Here is a 19,840-nt window from a genome sequence, read left to right as displayed (position 1 = left end):
GACTAGTCATCGACTACACGATTATTATTATTTATTTTTTTTTAATTAATCTAGTGGTTTTTTTTTTGATTAGCTAATTAATCACCTTACAAAAACTGATAAGTACATAAAAAAAAAAAAAAGATAAAAGAATATAACTAGTACAGACATATATATGTAATTATATTCTTACCTTTTTTATGTACTTATTTTTTGTAAAGTTAAGATAAAAGAATATATATATATTGTGTGTGGGGACAGTGTCAGTGTGTGTGTTTTTTTTTTATTATTATTTTTTACAATTTTTTTTGTTTATTATTTATTGCAATTTTTTTATCAGCCCTGTTGGGAGGGGGGGGGAGGGGGGCTATGGTGAGATATCAGGGGTCTTAACAGACCTCTGATATCTGCCATTTGAGACAGGGAAAGGGACTGGGGACAGAGATTCCCCAGTCCCTTTTTCTGCAGCCTCTGCTGCACTGATAATGAATGGAGAGAAGACAGCTGCATCTCTCCATTCATTAACTGAGACATCGTAATCACAGGTGGTTACAATGTTTCAGTTATGTGAATGGACAGAGTCAGTGATCACTGACTCTGTCCATTCTGAAAACGAAGGAGTCGGGTTTACCGACTCCTGCCTCCACTCCCCATCCTTAGATACCGAGGGGGGTGGCAGCACGGAGGGGGACACAGAGAAGAGAGAGGGGGGCGGCAGCACGGAGGGGGAGAAGAGAGGGGGACGGCGGCACGGAGGGGAACAGATGCACGGAGGGGGAGAAGAGAGGGGGACGGCGGCACGGAGGGGGACAGATGCATGGAGGGGGAGAAGAGGGGGGAGCGGCAGCATGGAGGGGGAGGAGAGGGGGGCAGCAGCAGGGAGGGGGACAGATGCACTGAGGGGGAGAAGAGAGGGGGACAGTAGCACAGAGGAGAGCGGGAGATACGGAGCACTGTGATGCATCGACGCCCTGCACGCACGTCAACGTATTTTTGTAGTCGACGTAATCGATTATGTCGACTCATCATGGCAGCTCTACACCACTGCCAAGGCATCAAAGATTTCTGCCTTCCCTGCTGTACTCAGGTCGAAAGTGAGCTTGACCGGCAGGTAACCATCATATGGGAAGTTCTGGGTCCTTAATCCGCATATCTCCAGGTCCTGCAGTTTTTAAGGCAGGTGTTTGAGACGCTTATCATAGAAATCTCTGTAGAGCAATGTCACCTGTGCTCCAGTGTCCAGCAGGGCTTTGGTGTATATGTCCTCTATCTGGATGGGGACAATTGGAGAGGGCTCCACTAACTTGGTAGGGAGCCCACGGGGGGTAGCACTTTTGGCCTGCTTAGTGGCTTGTACCTTGGCAATTGGTTTTTATGGCCTCTCCTTCTTCCACCTTGACTTTACTGCAGTTTCAGGTGTCTGTTGCGTATAGGTTGGACTGGAGTTCCTTTTGATAACTGGGGGCCCAGTTGACTCCTTCACTAAGTTTAAAGTCAGATTTGGGGGTTTTGTCCCCTTTCTTGGGCTTGGACACACTCGCCTAAGATGTCCAACTCCTCCACAGTTGAAACAGGTCATGGGTTTTTCCACCACTGCTGTGAGACTTGTCCATTATTTGAGTGCTTGAACTCTCCTATCGGGGGAGTTGGTGTGCCAGGCAGTCAACAGAGCCATCATTTCCATCAACTGTGCCACTTGTGTCTGGAGAAGTTCTATTTCAGGGTCGCCACTGATGGCAATAGTCGCCCTGATTTCAACCACTGATTTTGGCCCTTGGAGTTTTTCCTCTTTCCGCTTAAGAATGGCCTCCTCTTCCCGCACAGTCCGGATCAGATCCGGGTACTTTAGAATGCCACCGTCTTGATGGGCCCTTAATTGGAGCATGATGGGGGTCTAATGGTTGGGCACCCTTCAGGACTTGCTTTGCCCTTGTTTCATCCACTTCCCTGGGATCTAGTCCTTTCTTCAACAAGATCTGATGCAGGACTTTGTCCAACCGTCCTATATAACCTGACAGCTTTTCTCAGGCTAGTTGATAGGTGTGCTCCAATTGGTAAATTAGGTCGGAGACTTTCTCTGTCCATCCGAACACATCCTATAGGATATCTAAGTAGTCCTGAGCAACGCAGTTCTGCTGGCTGAGCTTGAGATTTCAGATCGCTTCAGAAGCAGGCCCTCTTAAGCTCTCTGCAATCCTTTGTCTTTTGTGTCTGTCAGAGATGTCCCACTCATCCAGGGCTTGTGTGGTCTGCTCCTACCATTTTTCAAATTTACTTTCCTCCGGGGTATGGGTTGCCTTCCTGAGAAAACACTAGTCACTTGCTGTATATGTCTTTTGTGCTTTCTTCAAAGCAATAAACATTTACGTCCAGTACCAGTATTTAGCTGCTAGATGGTGCCAAATACTAAGCCATAGAGATATCCATGTATGTATATGTGTTCAACCTTACTAACTATGTAACTATATATATATATATATATATATATATATATATATATATACACATACACAAAATTTTGCTGAAGTGCTTGGACACATATGGTTAGCAACAGTGGGAAGAATTCCACCTGTGCAATGCAGTTGTGGATATTAACGTTGTGAATGATACTTGAATCACTGTTAAATATTAAAGTTAGTTGTTTTTGGTATTAGAAAGGGTATTTCCATTGCTAGGAAATCCTTATTTACTTTAACAGATTTTACATTCTCAAATTTTTATCAACAACAAAAACCATCAACGACTACATTATGTGCCACAAAACATAAATGTCCTATGAAGGGAAACCATATTCTTTATTAGGGAGAACTTCACCATGAAATATAGAATACCCCTTCTCATTAGTTTTGTGTGGGGAAGGGTTAAAACCCCTGTCATGTTTTTATTGCTGTCTGTGTCCCCAATGATTAACCCACCCATTTGTCAAAGTGATCACAGTCAGTGAGACAGAAAGTAATTGAAAAACCAACATTTTTAAGGTTTTCACCACAACAAGAAGGGCAAATCATTATTGGGGACACCTGTTCCAATGACAAGTGTCTAGAGGGGATGGTCCCTCACATTGCATAAAATTTCACATTTCACAAAGTTCACATATACATTAACCTTATGCTGCCCACATATCTCACATACAATCTGAGCTTTAATGCCACATATACTCTATGCATCCATGGGCAGCTAAGGTTTATGTGCTGAGAGCACACCTACTGCATACTTTCAGCACAGTGACTGAGCTGTTATAGACAGCTCCTGGTCTGTAGCAATCATCAGCTCTCAATTATGTGACCACTGTGACAGCTAATCAAAGTGGTCCTGTGACAGTTTTTGCAATCTGTTAAATGGATGCTAGGGCTGGATGGGAAGGGGTTAATATAAGGAAAATGCTTATTTTATTGAATTAAGTGTAGCGCCGGCTCCTGAAGAGCACGCGCTATGTTTTTTTTATTTTTTATTTAATGTTACACCTGAACTGCAGTTTGGTTTGGGTATAATTATTCCAAATTTGGTCCTCAGCATCAGTCTGACTGGACTATAGGGTGTTCAGCCTGGCCATAGGGGGCACTGTCTCTTCTGGCAGGCATGGAAACACAGTCTGGTTGGGTGCTTTAAGGTTACTTTCTCTCGGAGCCAGCCCAGTGGGAGTGTCACTCTTGCTGTGCTTTCTGGGAGAGGGTACTTAAGATGCTGATGGTATCACCGAACCGGCTGAAAGATACTGGTACCACACGAGTGTTCTACAAGTCCTAGTTTCCTACATGTTCTACAACAACGTCTATGGCAGAGACTTATTCCTACGTGTTCTACAACTAAGTCTGTGGCAGAGACTTATTCCTGATTTAAGCACCTTGTTGGCTGCTAGGCCTTGTGAGAGAGGGACTATCTAACATGAGTGAACATCCAGCTGTGAACGGCTATTTTCTGGATTGAGTCAAAGTAAGCAAGTCCTTTATTATTGACTTTGACACTAAGAGTACCTGAACTTTCTTCCTAGCCCTCTGATCCTATACTAAGAGACTGTTCGTTAACTACGTTTTTGTAAATAAAAATCCCTTTAAGCGGATCTGTCATCAGTCTCTAAAGTTTCTGGGCCATCTACCACTGGAAATCCCTAGACACAAATCGAGAAGAAGAAGGTAACGGTAAGCCCAATCAAACCAGCAGCTCCTTCGGGGGTTAGTGCTACATAAGGTAAGAAAAATATTTCTCTTTTCTCTTTGCCACTGCATAGGGTCTCCAAGAATGAGAATAGTCCTCTTGAGTTCAATATCTATGAATATTTTCTACGGTGTTATTTCACACATCAAAAATGCATTTTTGTGGCTTAGGTAGTTAGGTAGTGTCAAAGCTATCTGTTTATTATCATATTGTTAAATTATCAACATCATGCTTCAATCACAAGTGCATGGATTTATGCTATTTCATTATTAATCTCATATTTTTTTCCAAATATTGCTTTTTCATAGACCTTCCCGTCATTATTACAAATATATAATTGCTTTTATATTTGCTATAGATGAGATAAACAAGAACCCCAATATTTTACCCAATGTGACTCTGGGATATCACATATATGATTCCTGTAATGATGTGAATACGGCCATAGAGAGTGTTTTGAACATCCTGTCTGGTGCTGAGGCCTCATTTCCAAACTACTCCTGTATGGAGCATCATAAACTGGCTGGTGTTATTGGCGATTGGTCTTCAGAAATATCTATGCGCATAGCACAAGTGCTAAACCTATTTGGAATCTCACAGGTCAGAATAAATGATTACTACTTAGTCATAAATTTTGGTCAGTTACCGGCTGTGTAGCAAGAACGGACTGCGCCTAAATGGGAAGGGTGCAACTCAGTTGGAAGAGGTGATGGGTAAACAGTTAGAGGGACTTTAAAACTAGGTGGTAGGGATTAGGGATGAGCTTCGAGTTCGAGTCGAACTCATGTTCTACTCGAACATTGCCTGTTCGCCTGTTCAGCGAACAGTGAACAATTTGGGCTGTTCGCAGCAAATTCGAAAAGCCGGAACACCCTATACAAGTCTATGGGAGAAATCTAAAGTGCTAATTTTAAAGGGTAATATGCAGGTTACTGTCCTAAAAAGTGTTTGGGGACCCGGGTCCTGCCCCAGGGGACATGGATCAATGCAAAAAAAAGTTTTAAAAACGGCCGTTTTTTCAGGAGCAGTGATTTTAATAATGATTAAAGTGAAACAATAAAAGTGTAATATTCCTTTAAATTTCGTAGCTGGGGGGTATCTATAGTATGCCTGTGAAGGGGCGCATGTTTCTGGTGCTTAGAACTGTCGCTGCACAAAGTGTCATTTGTGCAGGAAAAAAAGTCTTTTAAAATCACTTGCGGCTAAATTGTCGGGTCTCCGTAATACAGAGAACACTCAATGAGTGTTCTCTGTATTAGCCGACAATTCATTCATTCATTGATTAAAAAAAAAAAAAAAAAAAAAAGCGTGGGGGTTCCCCTAAATTCAATCAAAAGGCCCTTCAGGTCTGACATGGATATTAAGGGGAACCCCGTGTCAAATTTAAAAAAAAAATTGACGTGGGGGTCCCCCCAAATATCCATACCAGACCCTTCAGGTCTGATATGGATATTAAGGGGAACCCCGCATCAAATTTAAAAAAAAAATTGACGTGGGGGTCCCCCTAAATATCCATACCAGACCCTTTATCCGAGCACGCAACCTGGCAGGCCGCAGGAAAAGAGGGGGGGACGAGAGAGCGGCCCCCCCTCCCTCCTGAACCGTACCAGGCCACATACCCTCAACATTGGGAGGATGCTTTGGGGGTCTGTGACCCCTCAAAGCACCTTGTCCCCATGTTGATAAGGACAAGGGCCTCATCCTCACAACCCTGGCCGTTGGTTGTGAGGGTCTGCGGGCGGGGGGCTTATCAGAATCTGGAAGCCCCCTTTAACAAGGGGACCCCCAGATCCCGCCCCCCCCCCTGTTTGAAATGGTAAGGGGGTACAAAAGTACCCCTACCATTTCACAAAGAAAGTGTCAAAATGGTTAAATAAGACAAACACACTTTTGAAAAATTCCTTTATTAAAAATAAAAAAAATAAAAAAAAAATTCCAGCGGTGCTAATCCACTCTTGCTATCCAGCGACGGGTCTCCGGGGTCCAGCGATGGATGATCATATCCAGCGACGGGGGATCTCTCAGTCCAGCGCTGTCCATACCTCCTTCTTCTGTCTCCACTGCGGAGACACTGCAGAGAGCCGAGCGCTGACATTTCTTATATTGGGAGGGCGGGGCCACCCGTCACCTGACCCCGCCCCTCTGACGCAGGAGAGGGAAGCCAGGGGTTCCCCAGTGACGTGTGGGTGACCCCGCCCCCTCTGATGTAACGGAAACCTGTGTTACATCAGAGGGGGCGGGGTCACCCACACGTCACTGGGGAACCCCTGGCTTCCCTCTCCTGCGTCAGAGGGGTGGGGTCAGGTGACGGGTGGCCCCGCCCTCCCAATATAAGAAATGTCAGCGCTCGGCTCTCTGCAGTGTCTCCGCAGTGGAGACAGAAGAAGGAGGTATGGACAGCGCTGGACTGAGAGATCCCCCGTCGCTGGATATGATCATCCATCGCTGGACCCCGGAGACCCGTCGCTGGATAGCAAGAGTGGATTAGCACCGCTGGAATTTTTTTTTTATTTTTTTTATTTTTAATAAAGGAATTTTTCAAAAGTGTGTTTGTCTTATTTAACCATTTTGACACTTTCTTTGTGAAATGGTAGGGGTACTTTTGTACCCCCTTACCATTTCAAACAGGGGGGGGGCGGGATCTGGGGGTCCCCTTGTTAAAGGGGGCTTCCAGATTCTGATAAGCCCCCCGCCCGCAGACCCTCACAACCAACGGCCAGGGTTGTGAGGATGAGGCCCTTGTCCTTATCAACATGGGGACAAGGTGCTTTGAGGGGTCACAGACCCCCAAAGCATCCTCCCAATGTTGAGGGTATGTGGCCTGGTATGGTTCAGGAGGGAGGGGGGGCCGCTCTCTCGTCCCCCCCTCTTTTCCTGCGGCCTGCCAGGTTGCGTGCTCGGATAAAGGGTCTGGTATGGATATTTAGGGGGACCCCCACGTCAATTTTTTTTTTTAATTTGATGCGGGGTTCCCCTTAATATCCATATCAGACCTGAAGGGTCTGGTATGGATATTTGGGGGGACCCCCACGTCAATTTTTTTTTAAAATTTGACACGGGGTTCCCCTTAATATCCATGTCAGACCTGAAGGGCCTTTTGATTGAATTTAGGGGAACCCCCACGCTTTTTTTTTTTTTTTTTTTTTTTTTAATCAATGAATGAATGAATTGTCGGCTAATACAGAGAACACTCATTGAGTGTTCTCTGTATTACGGAGACCCGACAATTTAGCCGCAAGTGATTTTAAAAGACTTTTTTTCCTGCACAAATGACACTTTGTGCAGCGACAGTTCTAAGCACCAGAAACATGCACCCCTTCACAGGCATACTATAGATACCCCCCAGCTACGAAATTTAAAGGAATATTACACTTTTATTGTTTCACTTTAATCATTATTAAAATCACTGCTCCTGAAAAAACGGCCGTTTTTAAAACTTTTTTTTGCATTGATACATGTCTCCTGGGGCAGGACCCAGGTCCCCAAACACTTTTTAGGACAGTAACTTTCATATTACCCTTTAAAATGAGCACTTTAGATTGTGAACGTTCGAGTCCCATAGACTTTAATAGGGTTCTAAAGTTCACACGAAGTTTAGGTCTGTTCGCAGGTTCTGGTGCGAACCGAACAGGGGGGTGTTCGGCTCATCCCTAGTAGGGATGAGGAAAAGAGATAGTTTGTGGTTAGTGAAGGTCCCAGGGTAATATTAGAGGTATTAGTGGTGGTATAACCAGAATACCTAAACCAAAGGTGAGTAGGCTGGCAGAACACAATTGCAGCCTCAGAAAAACTAGGGAGGAAATAATATGCGCCCGTAAAAAAACTATAAGATATGCACACAAATGCTAGAAGTCTAGCTAATAAAAAGGAAGGACTGGGGCTGCTGGTACACAAGGAGGACTTCAACTTTGTTTAGATAGCAGAGACATGGTTTGGCAGCTCACACAACTGGCTAGCAACTGCCAAGGGGTACCACTTGTATGAGAGGGACAGGAAGGTAGAAGAGGGAAAAGATTGTATCTGTATAGCAAGAATGATTCGTAGGTGAACGCGAGGGACGACATTGCTACAGGAGCAAGGGAGGAAGTGCGGTCCCTGTGAGTGGAGTTTCAAAGAGAAGAAGCAAACGGGGAAATTAATAGTGGTCATACACTATTGGTCCCCTAAGTTGAAGGATGAGGAGGAGTCAGATCTTCTAGCTCAGTTAGGAATAGCGGCAGGCACGGAAAAATTATTATAATTGGGGACTTAAATTATAAAGATATCGACTAAGCAGTACGAACTGCTCACTCGTTTAAAGCTCACTGTTTCTTAAATGTCTTGCAGGACAAGTTCGGGTATCAGTTGATGTATTCCCCAACTAGAAATAATGTTCTGTTAGATCTACTAATTACAAATAACATGGATATGATCACAGATGTAGAATTACGGCACAATTTAGGAGGTACAAACAAAAACAGGAAAGGAACCTAGCCCTAACAGTGTATATGATACTAATATTTAATGATACAATATATATATAAAAAAATGTATAACAATAAAAGAAAAAGGGGATATTATGAAGTCTTTAAGCAGGAGGAAAAGTATCCATAACGAATATAGTCCTTAGGTAATAGTCTTTTAAAAAGATAGGTAGGTCCATAAACCAGCACTGTAGACAGTCAGTTTAGGAGAGCTAGAAGCAGACTCTGAAACAGACAGGAGAAAGAAAACACAGTGGTTCTAAGTGCAGCGCATGCGTGCGCCTTCCTCAGACCATACGAGGTGCCGTCTTTGGCGTGGCTTATGTGTGCTCAGGAAAAAAAGACATCCAGACATGGAAGCAACTAAAGGGTCATTCTACCTAACAGTACAATGCGCAAAATAGCCTAAAATTTGCATATGAAACAGTAATAATGATAACAGCAATAAAAATTTATAGGAATTGCTTGATACACATGAAGCCAATATAAAAGTGATGATGGGGCAAACAGCCAACTATTTGTCATTATTGTCAACTGATTGCATCACCAACTAAAAATAAAAACAAAAACAGTTATGCCTCAAAGTTGATGCGTGTGGGTACATCAAGGAAAAGAAAAAACAAAAACACAAAAAAAGAAAATAAGGAGGAGAAAACAAAAGGAAAAAACAATACTAAAAAACGTGTACATCAGGCATCTGATCCTCTGTTTGTGATTTATAAAAATAAATGCTGTAAATACCTCATGTAAGGGCCGATATCCGCGATCACATGACTGGCTGGTTCTCTCCTCTCTTCTTTTGTCTGATGCAGCGGGAGGGCGAAGATTCCCCCGCTGGCATCACTCAGGAGGGGAGGAAGTGGGTAGGAGGAGAGGAGGAAAGACCTGGTCGGTCATGTGATCACAATCTTGGCTCTTACATGAGGTATTTATAGCATTTATTTATTTCTTTTTATAACACACTGAGGGGAACACTGCATAAGGAGACAGAGCAGATGGTGCATACAAATTACAGTCATTTGAGCATTAGGAGCTGAGGGAGCAGCACAATCACAGGCTGACAGGTAAGGAGGGGAGGGGGGATGAGGACACAGGAGCACAGAGGAGACACAGGACAGCAGGCTGCGGATGATGGAGGTACATAAACTGACCATGGTGTCAGAGCTCAACAGCCATGATACACGGTGGTCAGTTTACAGAGGGGAGGGGAGAAACTGGCAGGATCAGCCAGGTTTTTAGGTGTTATAGGGGGCCAAATGACACAGAACAAGTACTGTGTCATATAACATGCTTTAAAGGAGCAGGATACTTTTTTTGGGGGTTAACAAATGCTTTAACCTCTATTTCTTCAATTAGGCCCCCTGGAGTTAACGTTTCCAAGGAATAGATCCAGGCGGTCTCTCTGTCTTTCAGAGACGCTTAAAACACTCTGCCACAGAGAGAGAATGAGGTATGGCTTCCAGGATTCATACAAATAGGCCATCAGAAGATTGATCATGATGATCAGTGAAGTGTTGGGATGAAAATGGATGTACCAGTGCCATAAACTTAAATACCTTACAAGCATATCCGGCATGGACAGAAAGGCTTTATCTATAAAGGGAAAACATACACATCCCTGAATTTTTCAACTGTTCTACTGAATTTGTTATTTATTGCCTTTCCTGTCCATGCGGGTGCTGTATGCGGGATACACCATATGATCACTTAGGAAGAGATTTGGGGAACATAGTAAATTTGTGGAAGAAGGTTCTGACAAGCACAGTGTTCCCTGACACTTCCCGGATCATCGTGCTCAATCTTCTTAAGGCCTATTTGTATGGATCTTGGAAGCTGTACCTCATTCTCTCCCTGTGGCAGAGTCTTTTAAGTGTCTCTGCGAGAGAGACTTCTGGATCTATTTTTTGAATACTTTAACGCCAGGGGGCCTAAATGAAGAAATAGAGGTTAATACAGTTCTATAATTTCCTTCATTCTACATCTTCAAATAGTGCAAAATATATGATTTACTGGTAATATTGATTACTAACCAACATCACAATTTATTTAAGACAGGACCTATTTTATAAAAGCCATGTATAGTGTATACTAGTGTATACTACTAGTATTATAGAATCAATAAGAAAACCTACTAAATAGTAAATATCACATATTTATGCCTGACACATGTTTTAGTATTGTTGGTTGTTTTCCCCATTATCACTATTATTTTGGTTTTATGTGTTTTGAGTCAATCCTATTGCTTTTTATTGCTGTTATTTTAATTATTACTGTTTCATATGCAATTTTTTATGCTATTTTACCTTTAGTTGCTTCTGTGTCTGGATGTCATTTCCCCAGCAAACGTAAGCCACAACAAAGATGGCACCTCGTATGGCCTGAGGAAGGAGCACGCATGCATACGAACATGAAGCCGCCTCCTTCCGCCTCTGGACTTCAATGATTACAATGCACTTACTTCTTATTTACTTGTGAGTAGCTCATTTATACTTTTAATACAAATTAAATGCTTTGTGCATGCTGCACTTAGAGCCACTGTGTTTTCTTTCTTCTTGAACAATTTAGGAAACAGCAATCACAGGATAATTACATTCAATGTACAGTAAATGATAGTAAAATGGGAAAAGGAATGGTAGTGCAAGAACACTAAATTTGAAAAAAGACATATTTTCTAAACTGTGCTCCAACTACAAGATATTAAAATGGGACCAAATTCTAGAAACATTAAATACTGAAGAAAAATGGGAGTGCTTTATAATATAATAAATATTATGGTATTAGCCAGTGCATTCTAATGGGTAACACATATAAAAGAGCTAAGGGTAAACCTGGGTGGCTAAGCTTTATCATAAAATGACATTTCAGAGAAAAAATGTCCCTTAAAAAATAGTCACAGTTGGCATTCCAACACTGCAAGGAATGCAATAGGAAATGTAGGAGTTCAATCAGGACAGCTAAAAAAAACTATGAGAGGCACATAATGGAGGAGAGTAAAAAAAAAAGTGTATTAACTACTTGCTGACCAGTCGCTGTCATTATATTGCGGCAGGTCAGCTCATTTAGTTCCTGCAATCACTGTAGCTGTACATTGGCTCTTTTAAGAGCTATAGCAGGCATGCTGCATAGGGGGAGCCAATGTGCCAAGATCACTCCACAGAGAGCCAGAATGGGGATCTCTCAATGTAAACAAACAAATCCCCATTCTGACAGGGGAGTATTGTCTGTCCCTAGTGATCAGGAACAGAATCTTTCTCCTCCTCCAGTCAGTACACTGCCCCACAGTTAGAAACACCTCCCAGGGAACACATTTAACCCCTTGAACACCACTAGTATTAACCCCTTCCCTGCCAGTGTCATTTATATAGTAATCAGTGCATCTTTATAGCACTGATCACTGTAAACATGTCAGTGGTCTCAAAAAAGTGTCAAAAGTATCTGATCTGTCCGCCTCAATATTGCAGTCCCACTAAAAATCGTAGATCACCACCACGACTAGTAAAAGTATTGGCTACTGGTTTTGAACTTCCTTATTCTAGTTTGGTCGTATGTCATCACATTTGAATCGGACTTTGGTGTGCTTGTGTGTGGCCAAGTCCGTCCGTTCAGAAAGTCAGTCGGAACTCCACCGAAGGTCTGTTGGGAAGACCGTTGGACCTAGTCCGTTAAAAAGTCTGGTCGTGTGTACGTGGCATTAGGGTACCTTGGGGTATGTGACTGGATTGAAAACTAGCTACAAGGGTGTATAAAGAAGGTGATGATAAATAGGGAGAAATCAGAATAGTCTGGAAAAGTAAGTGGCTCTGTTCTGGGACCAATTCATTTTAATGTATTCATAAATGAAATAGAGATTAGTATAAATAGCTCAATCTCAGTGTTTTCTGAAGATACAAAGCTAGCATGACAAAAACTTCACAGCAGGATATAGAAACCCTACAAGAAGATCTCAAAAAAGGGGGTGGGCAACTACATGACAAATGAGGTTTAATGATGAAAAATGTAAAGTAATGTACTTGGCGGCAAAGAACAGGAATGCAAGCTACTTGCTAGGGGGAGAACCTTTGGGGGAATCCAGGTTGGAAAAAGGTCTGGGGCTCCTAGTAGAACACAGATTCAGTAATAACATGCAATGCCAAGCTGCTGAAAGCAAAACAAGCAGAATATTGCATGCATTGTCATGCTTTTCTTGTTTATAGTGCAAAAAATGAAAACCGCAGAGGTGATCAAATACCCCCAAAAGAAATCTCTATTTATGGGAAAAAAGGGAGGTAAATTTTGTTTGGGTACAACATCGCAGGAGCGTGCAATTGTCAGTTAAAGCGATGCAGTGCCATACCGCAAAAAATGGCCTGGTCATTAGACATGTGCATGATGAAAAAATGTGTTTCGTTTTGTTTCGTTTTGATGCGTTAATTTGGTTATTTTGTTTAGTTAAATTTGGTTGATTCATTCAATTCTATTTTGGAATTCGTATTCGAAATTCGTATTTGGAATTCAAAAATTTACAGATTTTTTTTCAATTCGAACTAATGCAATCGATACATTTTTGAATTGGTCGAAATGAAAATGTTATATTATTTTTGATTCAAATGCAGCAAAGTGAACAAACAAAAGATAAATCTTCATCAAATTATTACAATGACTCTTTAAATAACCTTTGGCTTAACAAAAACAGCATTATTTTGAAATGGTATTCTAATACCACACAAAGGGGGTCATTTACGAAAGGCAAATCCTCTTTGCACTACAAGTGCACTGCAAGTGCAGTCACTGTAGATCTGAGGTCGAGATCTGAAATGAGGGGAAGCTCTGCTGATTTTATCATCCAATTGTGTGCAAGCTACAATGCTGTTTTTTATTTTCCTTGCATGTCCCCCTTCCATCTACAGCGACTGAACTTCCAAATGCACTTTCAATGCACTTGTTGTGCAAAGTAGATTTGCCTTTCGTAAATAACCCCCATAGTCTTTGATTTCAACAATATGTGAAATTAGTAATTTATTAGTAATATAGTGAAAATTCAACCGGAGTTCAATATAAAATTACATTTGAAGTTCAGTCTGAATTTCTGAAATTCAGAGCATTCGGTAAAATTTGTTTATAATGTAATTCAGTTAATCGGATAAATCCGTATGTCTAAATAATGAAAAATTTGTACAAATATTAATTCAGAACTAAACAAACCGCACATGTCTACTGGTCATTAAGGGGGAAAATCTTCTGGTCTGTAGATGGTTAAAGAGTAATCTTTGTTGAGAAAAAAGCATTCCCCTCTGGGTGATCTATGTGCATTGCAAGGATTTTAACAAACTTTTTCAGCTCCAAAAGGGGCCACACACATGTAAACCTTGCCCCTGAGGAAGATACATCATATCCCTGTATCAACACGCGTTGGGGAGGGGACAGGATAGTGTAGGAGACAGCTGGTCTGTCTCACAGTGGAACAACCTACGACCTCAACACGTTCTCAGCATTTTAGACTTTGAATAGAGCGATACACTGACGCACCACACTCATGTGAGTACCCTGCATTGGGGCTTTTTTTATACAATAAATTTGTGATTTAAAAACAATATCACACTATCGAGCCTTCTTTCCTATTGTTTGTATGTGAGAAAACAGCGTTATTGAGCAGCACAGGATCCCGCAGTTATCATAGAATCCAGAGGTGATTCATATGTGTGTTTTGACCGAGCCTAAATGTGAGGTCACACGCTCATAAGTGGTATTACCTAAAGGGCTAAGCACCAGAGTGTGGACACTTCAACACGTTTTGATCACTTCAATCAATGGATTTACTTATTTATGTTTGATAAAGACTTTTATGATATTTATGTTGCACTGATCCATGTGATATATGGTCAGTGCTTCTCAGTTTGTTGCACTATAGCACTTCATTTTCACTTTTTGTCACTTTGCTTTATTCAGCACTTACTCTAATGAACTTGCTTTTGTCTATCTCCATTAGGGATGGGCGAATGGTTAAGCCCAAGCATAAGTTTGGGCTGAACTTTTGTTGTTTGGACATTCGGCATCGTTCGACCTTTTGTTCCCCCCCCCCCCCCCGAATCAACCACAATCCATTTACTTCTGTATGCGTTACTGCAAGTTTAACGGCATTTACTTATGTGTGCGTTACCGCCAGTTTAACGCCATATAGTTTTGTGCATTACTGCAAGTTTAACGCCATTTACTTATGTGTGCCATATAGTTCTGTGCATCACTGTACGTTTGGTACATTATATTGCAGTATCTTATAGTGTATCTGTGGAGTGTTTCTGTGTAGTGTGAGTACTCAAATTAAAGTGCACCAAAGACCACTTTACATTTGATTAAAGTGCATCTACGTACAGATTTCCACTTCTTCTTTATATTTGCTCATAAGCACCTCCCCCTCCCTCCCAATAATGTCTGGGATGATAACAAGGATAGGCAGACATTCCCTTGGCACTGTAAGGGTGCCAGGAACAAATGTGTCCACAGGCAAAGGTGGATGTGGTGGTCAGACCTCAGGCAGGGCATCATTTCCTCTGTTTAGTGAGTTTTCCCATGCTATCCAGCCACAGCATGCAGAGGAGGTGGTGGACTGGCTTACTAAACCTTCCTCATCCTCATCCTCTGTCATGCAAGCAGAGACAAGTGTGCAGTCCACTATAGTTGCCAGAGCAGATAAACCTGCAACCTTGTCCACATCTATTCCTGCCATAGCCCCAACATCAGCCATGGAGGAGTCAGCTGAGTTATTTGACCGCAGCATCAGCCCCTTGTCCCTTGATGATGCCCAGCCATCACTGGATTCAGATGTTGGTTCTGAGGTTGAGGATGACAGGATCACTGGATTCAGATGTTGGTTCTGAGGTTGAGGATGACAGGAACATGAGCCTAGAGAGAGGGAGAAACACTGGTAGACAAATTGGCATTCATGGTCCCCCAGCCACAGCATATTGCCAAGTTGTCTCCAGTGGTAATGATGAAGATGGAGATGATGATGATGAGGTCACTGATGCGATTTAGTTGCCAGATGAGCAGAGGAAGAAACTGAAGGTGAGGTGGAACAACTCTAAGGAGGCCGACATCAACAAAGAGTAGAGAGCAGCCACCCTATTCCATCACATTCTGCAGCTGTTATCTCCCGACCCACATCCCAAAGCTCAGCTGTCTGGGCCTTTTTCAGCACATCTGCAGCAGATTGCACTGTTGCTATCTGCAAACTGTGTCTCGGGCACAACAAACGCGGCCAAAACACAAGCCATTTGGGTACCACATGCTTAACAAGGCATTTACCGTCCAACCACTGAGCCCGTTGGCAAGAGCAGCTAAAAAACACTCAAAAGGGGCACACATCTGTCCCTCCTCCTCCTCCTCCTTATCCACTTCCGTCTGCCCCTGCTGTACCGAGTCATTACCACTTAGCGGTCTCCACTGATGGTATAGCACAGGGTGTCCCAGGTCCTAGCAGTAGACTGTAGCCATCAAATTTCTCTGCCCCATTTGCTGCAGCTGAAAAAAAATACAACCCCTGCCACCCACATGCCTGGCATCTAAATGTAAGCTTGTCAAAGCTGTTGGCTCTCCAATTTCTGCCTTTCAGCATGGTGGATTCTGCCCCCTTCCATGAATTTGCACAATGTGCTGTACCACAATGGCAGGTTCCCAGTCGATACTACTTTTCACGTAAGGTCATTCCATCTCTCTACCATCACGTGAAAGGGAATGTTCTGGACAAGGCAGTCAGCTGTAAAATCCACCTTACTGCTGACACGTGGTCCAGAAAGCATGGGCAGGAACAATATATTTAGTTCACAGCACACTGGGTAACACTGCTTGCAACTCAAAAGGATGCAGGACAGGGCTTGGTTCTGCAGCTTGTTGTACCCCCGCATCTCCATTCAGCTGGTGGTGATGATGCCAGACCTGTGAGCTCTACCCCTCCTCTTCCTCCTCCACCACCTCTATGCCCTCCTCTGCAGAATTGTCCTATGAACATCAGGTACCCCTTAAGCGTTCAAAGGCCCTGAGCCAGGATAAAAGGTGCTATGCAGTGCTTAAGCTGGTGTGTTTAGGGAACAGGAACCACACCGAAGCAGAGATTCTTGCAGCTCTGCAGGGACAGGCCCAGAGGTGGTTTATACCATGCCCGCTGGAGTCAGGAATGTTGATGTGTGAAAATGGCTCAAACCTCCTGTCTGCCCTTAGACGGGGAAAGTTGACACATGTGCGATGCCAGGCACATACATGTCCTCAATTTGGTGGTGCAGCCTTTCCGAAATACGTACCTAGGGTTGCAAGATGTGCTAAAGCTGGCCAGAAGAGTCTGTAGTCATTTCAGATGGTCATACACAGCCATTGCTCGGTTGGCTGAAATTCAGCAGGAAATCTGCCTGCCCATAACCTGTCTGATTTGAGACATGCCCACCAGGTTGAACTCAACTTTGTCAATGCTGCAGCAGCTATATATGCAGCTGAGGGCCGTCAACGAGTACCTGTGTGAATACGGCATGGCAACAGGCTCAGGCCGCTTCTGCTTTTTTTCCCCACACCAACGGCTGATCATTATGGATGCATGCACTGTATTGTCAACATTTGAGGAGGCCACAAGGATGTTGAGCCGTGACAGTGCATGCATCAGTGACACAATCCCTGTTGTGTTCCTGCTGGATAGGGATGAGCATTGAATTTGAGTCGATAAGTACGACTCAACATCGGGTGTTCGACCGTTGGCCAAACAGTGAATTTAATGGGGCGTTAGCGTCAAATTTGAGAACCCCATAATGCACTGCAAGACTGCAGTGCATTGCTGTATGATGATTGGCCAATCACAACACACTCCTAAGCGAGAGCCAAATCATGGCTCAGGGGGACTAAGTCCATGCTACACACTATATAAGGCTGCTAACACAGTACCCGTATAGTGTTATAGTGGACATAGATATAGATATTGAGCTAGATCAGGTAGGCAGGTTAGTTAGTGGCAGTGTATTTATATATATATATATATATATATATATATATATATTATTCTGACTGTGTGTGTATGTATATGTATATATATATATATATATATATATATATACAGGATCTCAAAAGTGAGTACACCCCTCACGAGACAACACTGAAGAAATTACACTTTGATACAATGTAAAGTAGTGAGTGTACAGCTTGTATAACAGTGTAACTTTGCTGTCCCCTCAGATTAACTCAACACAGCCAATTATGTCTAACAAAAGTGAGTACACCCCTAAGTGAAAATGTCCAAATTGGCATCATAGAGCAGGTGGATGTTAGAGACCTTGTGCTGCCCCACAGATGCTCAATATGGTTTAGGTCTGGAGACATGCTTGGCCAGTCCATCACCTTTACCCTTAACTTTTTTAGCAAGGCAGTGGTTATCTTGGAGGTGTGCTTGGGGTAGTTATCATGTTGGAATACTACCCTGCGGCCCAGTCTCTGAAGGGAGGGGGTCTTGCCCACCATGCTGCAGCTCAGTTTCAGGGTCTTGGCAATCTTCTTATAGCCATCATTATGTAGAGAAACTATTATTTTTTTCAGATCCCCAGAGAGTTTTTTGCCATGTGGTGCCATTTTGAACTTCCAGTGACCAGTAGGAGATAGTAGGAGCTATAACACCAAATTTAACACACCTGCTCCCCATTCACACCTGAGACCTTGTAACACTAACAAGTCACATGACACCGGGGAGGGAAAATTACTGATTGGGCCTATATATACCCTGCATTCAGAACATTAGGAATGGTTTTAAGAAACATAGGGGTTATTTACGAAAGGCAAATCCACTTTGCACTACAAGTGCAAAGTGCACTTGAAATAGCACTGAAAGTGCACTTGGAAGTGCAGTCGCTGTAAATCTGAGGGGTAGATCTGAAATGAGGGGAAGCCCTGCTGATTTTATTATCCAATCATGTGCAAGTTAAAATGCTGTTTTTTTCATTTTTCTTGCATGCCCCCCTCGGATCTGCAGCGACTGCACTTCCAAGTGCACTTTCAGTGCTATTTCAAGTACACTTGTAGCTTGCAGTTGTACTGCAAAGTGGATTTGCCTTTCGTAAATAACCCCCATAGTGTCTCCAGACATTTTGCACAATGTCATAATAAAAATCCCATAGGTCTCGAGTTTGGGCAATTGAGAAATATAAACCCCATTGGAGGGGAACAATAAGGTTAGAGAGTTTAGCAAATGTGAATCAAGGTGGATTTTTGAGCTTAGTACTTTCTCGCCACGGGGGATGAATATTGATTTTGATTTAAATTATTTTATTTCAGATTTTTTGTTGTTTTTATTTAGTCCACTAGATGGAGAAATGTTCGGTTTTTATATGTATTATTATTAATTATTCAAGGGGGTTATTTTACTCTAATAAATGATCATAAACGTTTTTATATGCTTTTAATTCAGCTATATAAAAAATGTAATCAACATGCATTAATTTGTAAACAATGAAGATTTTTGTAAGTTTGATTGATGGCATGATGATCCAAAGACTCGCAAATCACCATGGAAACTGATACACAAATAGTGGCTCTTATACCGTTGCGTTCATCACATGGCTTTATTTCCCTTGAAAGTCACGTGACCTGTGATGCAACGCACACTTCAGGTGTCTCTTTACTCTGGATGTGTAGTGAGGAGGAGAGCTGTTTCAAAGCGAACTGATCGTTTTAATGCATTTATTTTACTGCACAAATGTAGAGCAGAGTGCACATTTTCATCTAGTAAAAGCAAATATCTCTCAGTAATCTTGTGCGATGATGTTGTATTTATTTACTTTGGGAAATTGAACCTGGAGGAATCAGCTGGGTGTGGAAAAGTTTGGCAAACCTGGAGTTATTAGCTGGAACTAGGGATGAGCCAAATACCTCCCGGTTCGGTTTGCACCAGAACTTGTGTACAGGCAAAAAATTTGGCAAAACACAATGAACACCGTTAAAGTCTATGGGACACAAGCATGAAAAATCAAAAGTGCTCAAAGAGGCTCCCGCCGACTGATGCGTCTTCTCTGTGACACTTCTTTTATAGCTGAGGGCGGGGCCACCTGTGATGTAAATGGGTGACCCCGCCCCCTCTGACACGACGGGGAAGCCACGGGAAAGCCACCGTGGCATCAGAAGGGGCGGGGTCACTCGTTTACGTCACCGGAAAAAATGTGCCACTTTACAGGCATACTATAGACACCCCCAGGCATGAAATTTAAAGGAATATTTCATTGTTATTGTTTCACTTTAAGCAT

General features: G+C 42.7%; 1 protein-coding gene across 2 annotated transcripts in view; it reads left to right on the top strand.

Moving 5' to 3' along the window:
* LOC143975581 (extracellular calcium-sensing receptor-like) overlaps nt 1-19,840 on the top strand; it is a 122,098-nt gene that overhangs the window by 18,029 nt on the left and 84,229 nt on the right. The window contains exon 2 of one of the 2 annotated variants that reach the window (XM_077478045.1): nt 4,443-4,734. In XM_077478045.1, the coding sequence (XP_077334171.1) occupies nt 4,443-4,734 (292 nt within the window). The remainder of the gene's footprint in view (nt 1-4,442; nt 4,735-19,840) is intronic. The other variant, XM_077478047.1, reaches the window with a different exon arrangement.

The sequence above is a fragment of the Lithobates pipiens genome, unplaced genomic scaffold (assembly GCF_037356315.1).
Source record: "Lithobates pipiens isolate NorthernLeopardFrog02 unplaced genomic scaffold, aLitPip1_a1.2 Scaffold_13, whole genome shotgun sequence".
NCBI classification, from domain to species: domain Eukaryota; kingdom Metazoa; phylum Chordata; class Amphibia; order Anura; family Ranidae; genus Lithobates; species Lithobates pipiens.
The sequence above is the reverse complement of the archived record's forward strand: the minus strand, read 5'-3'. Positions and strand labels throughout refer to the sequence as shown.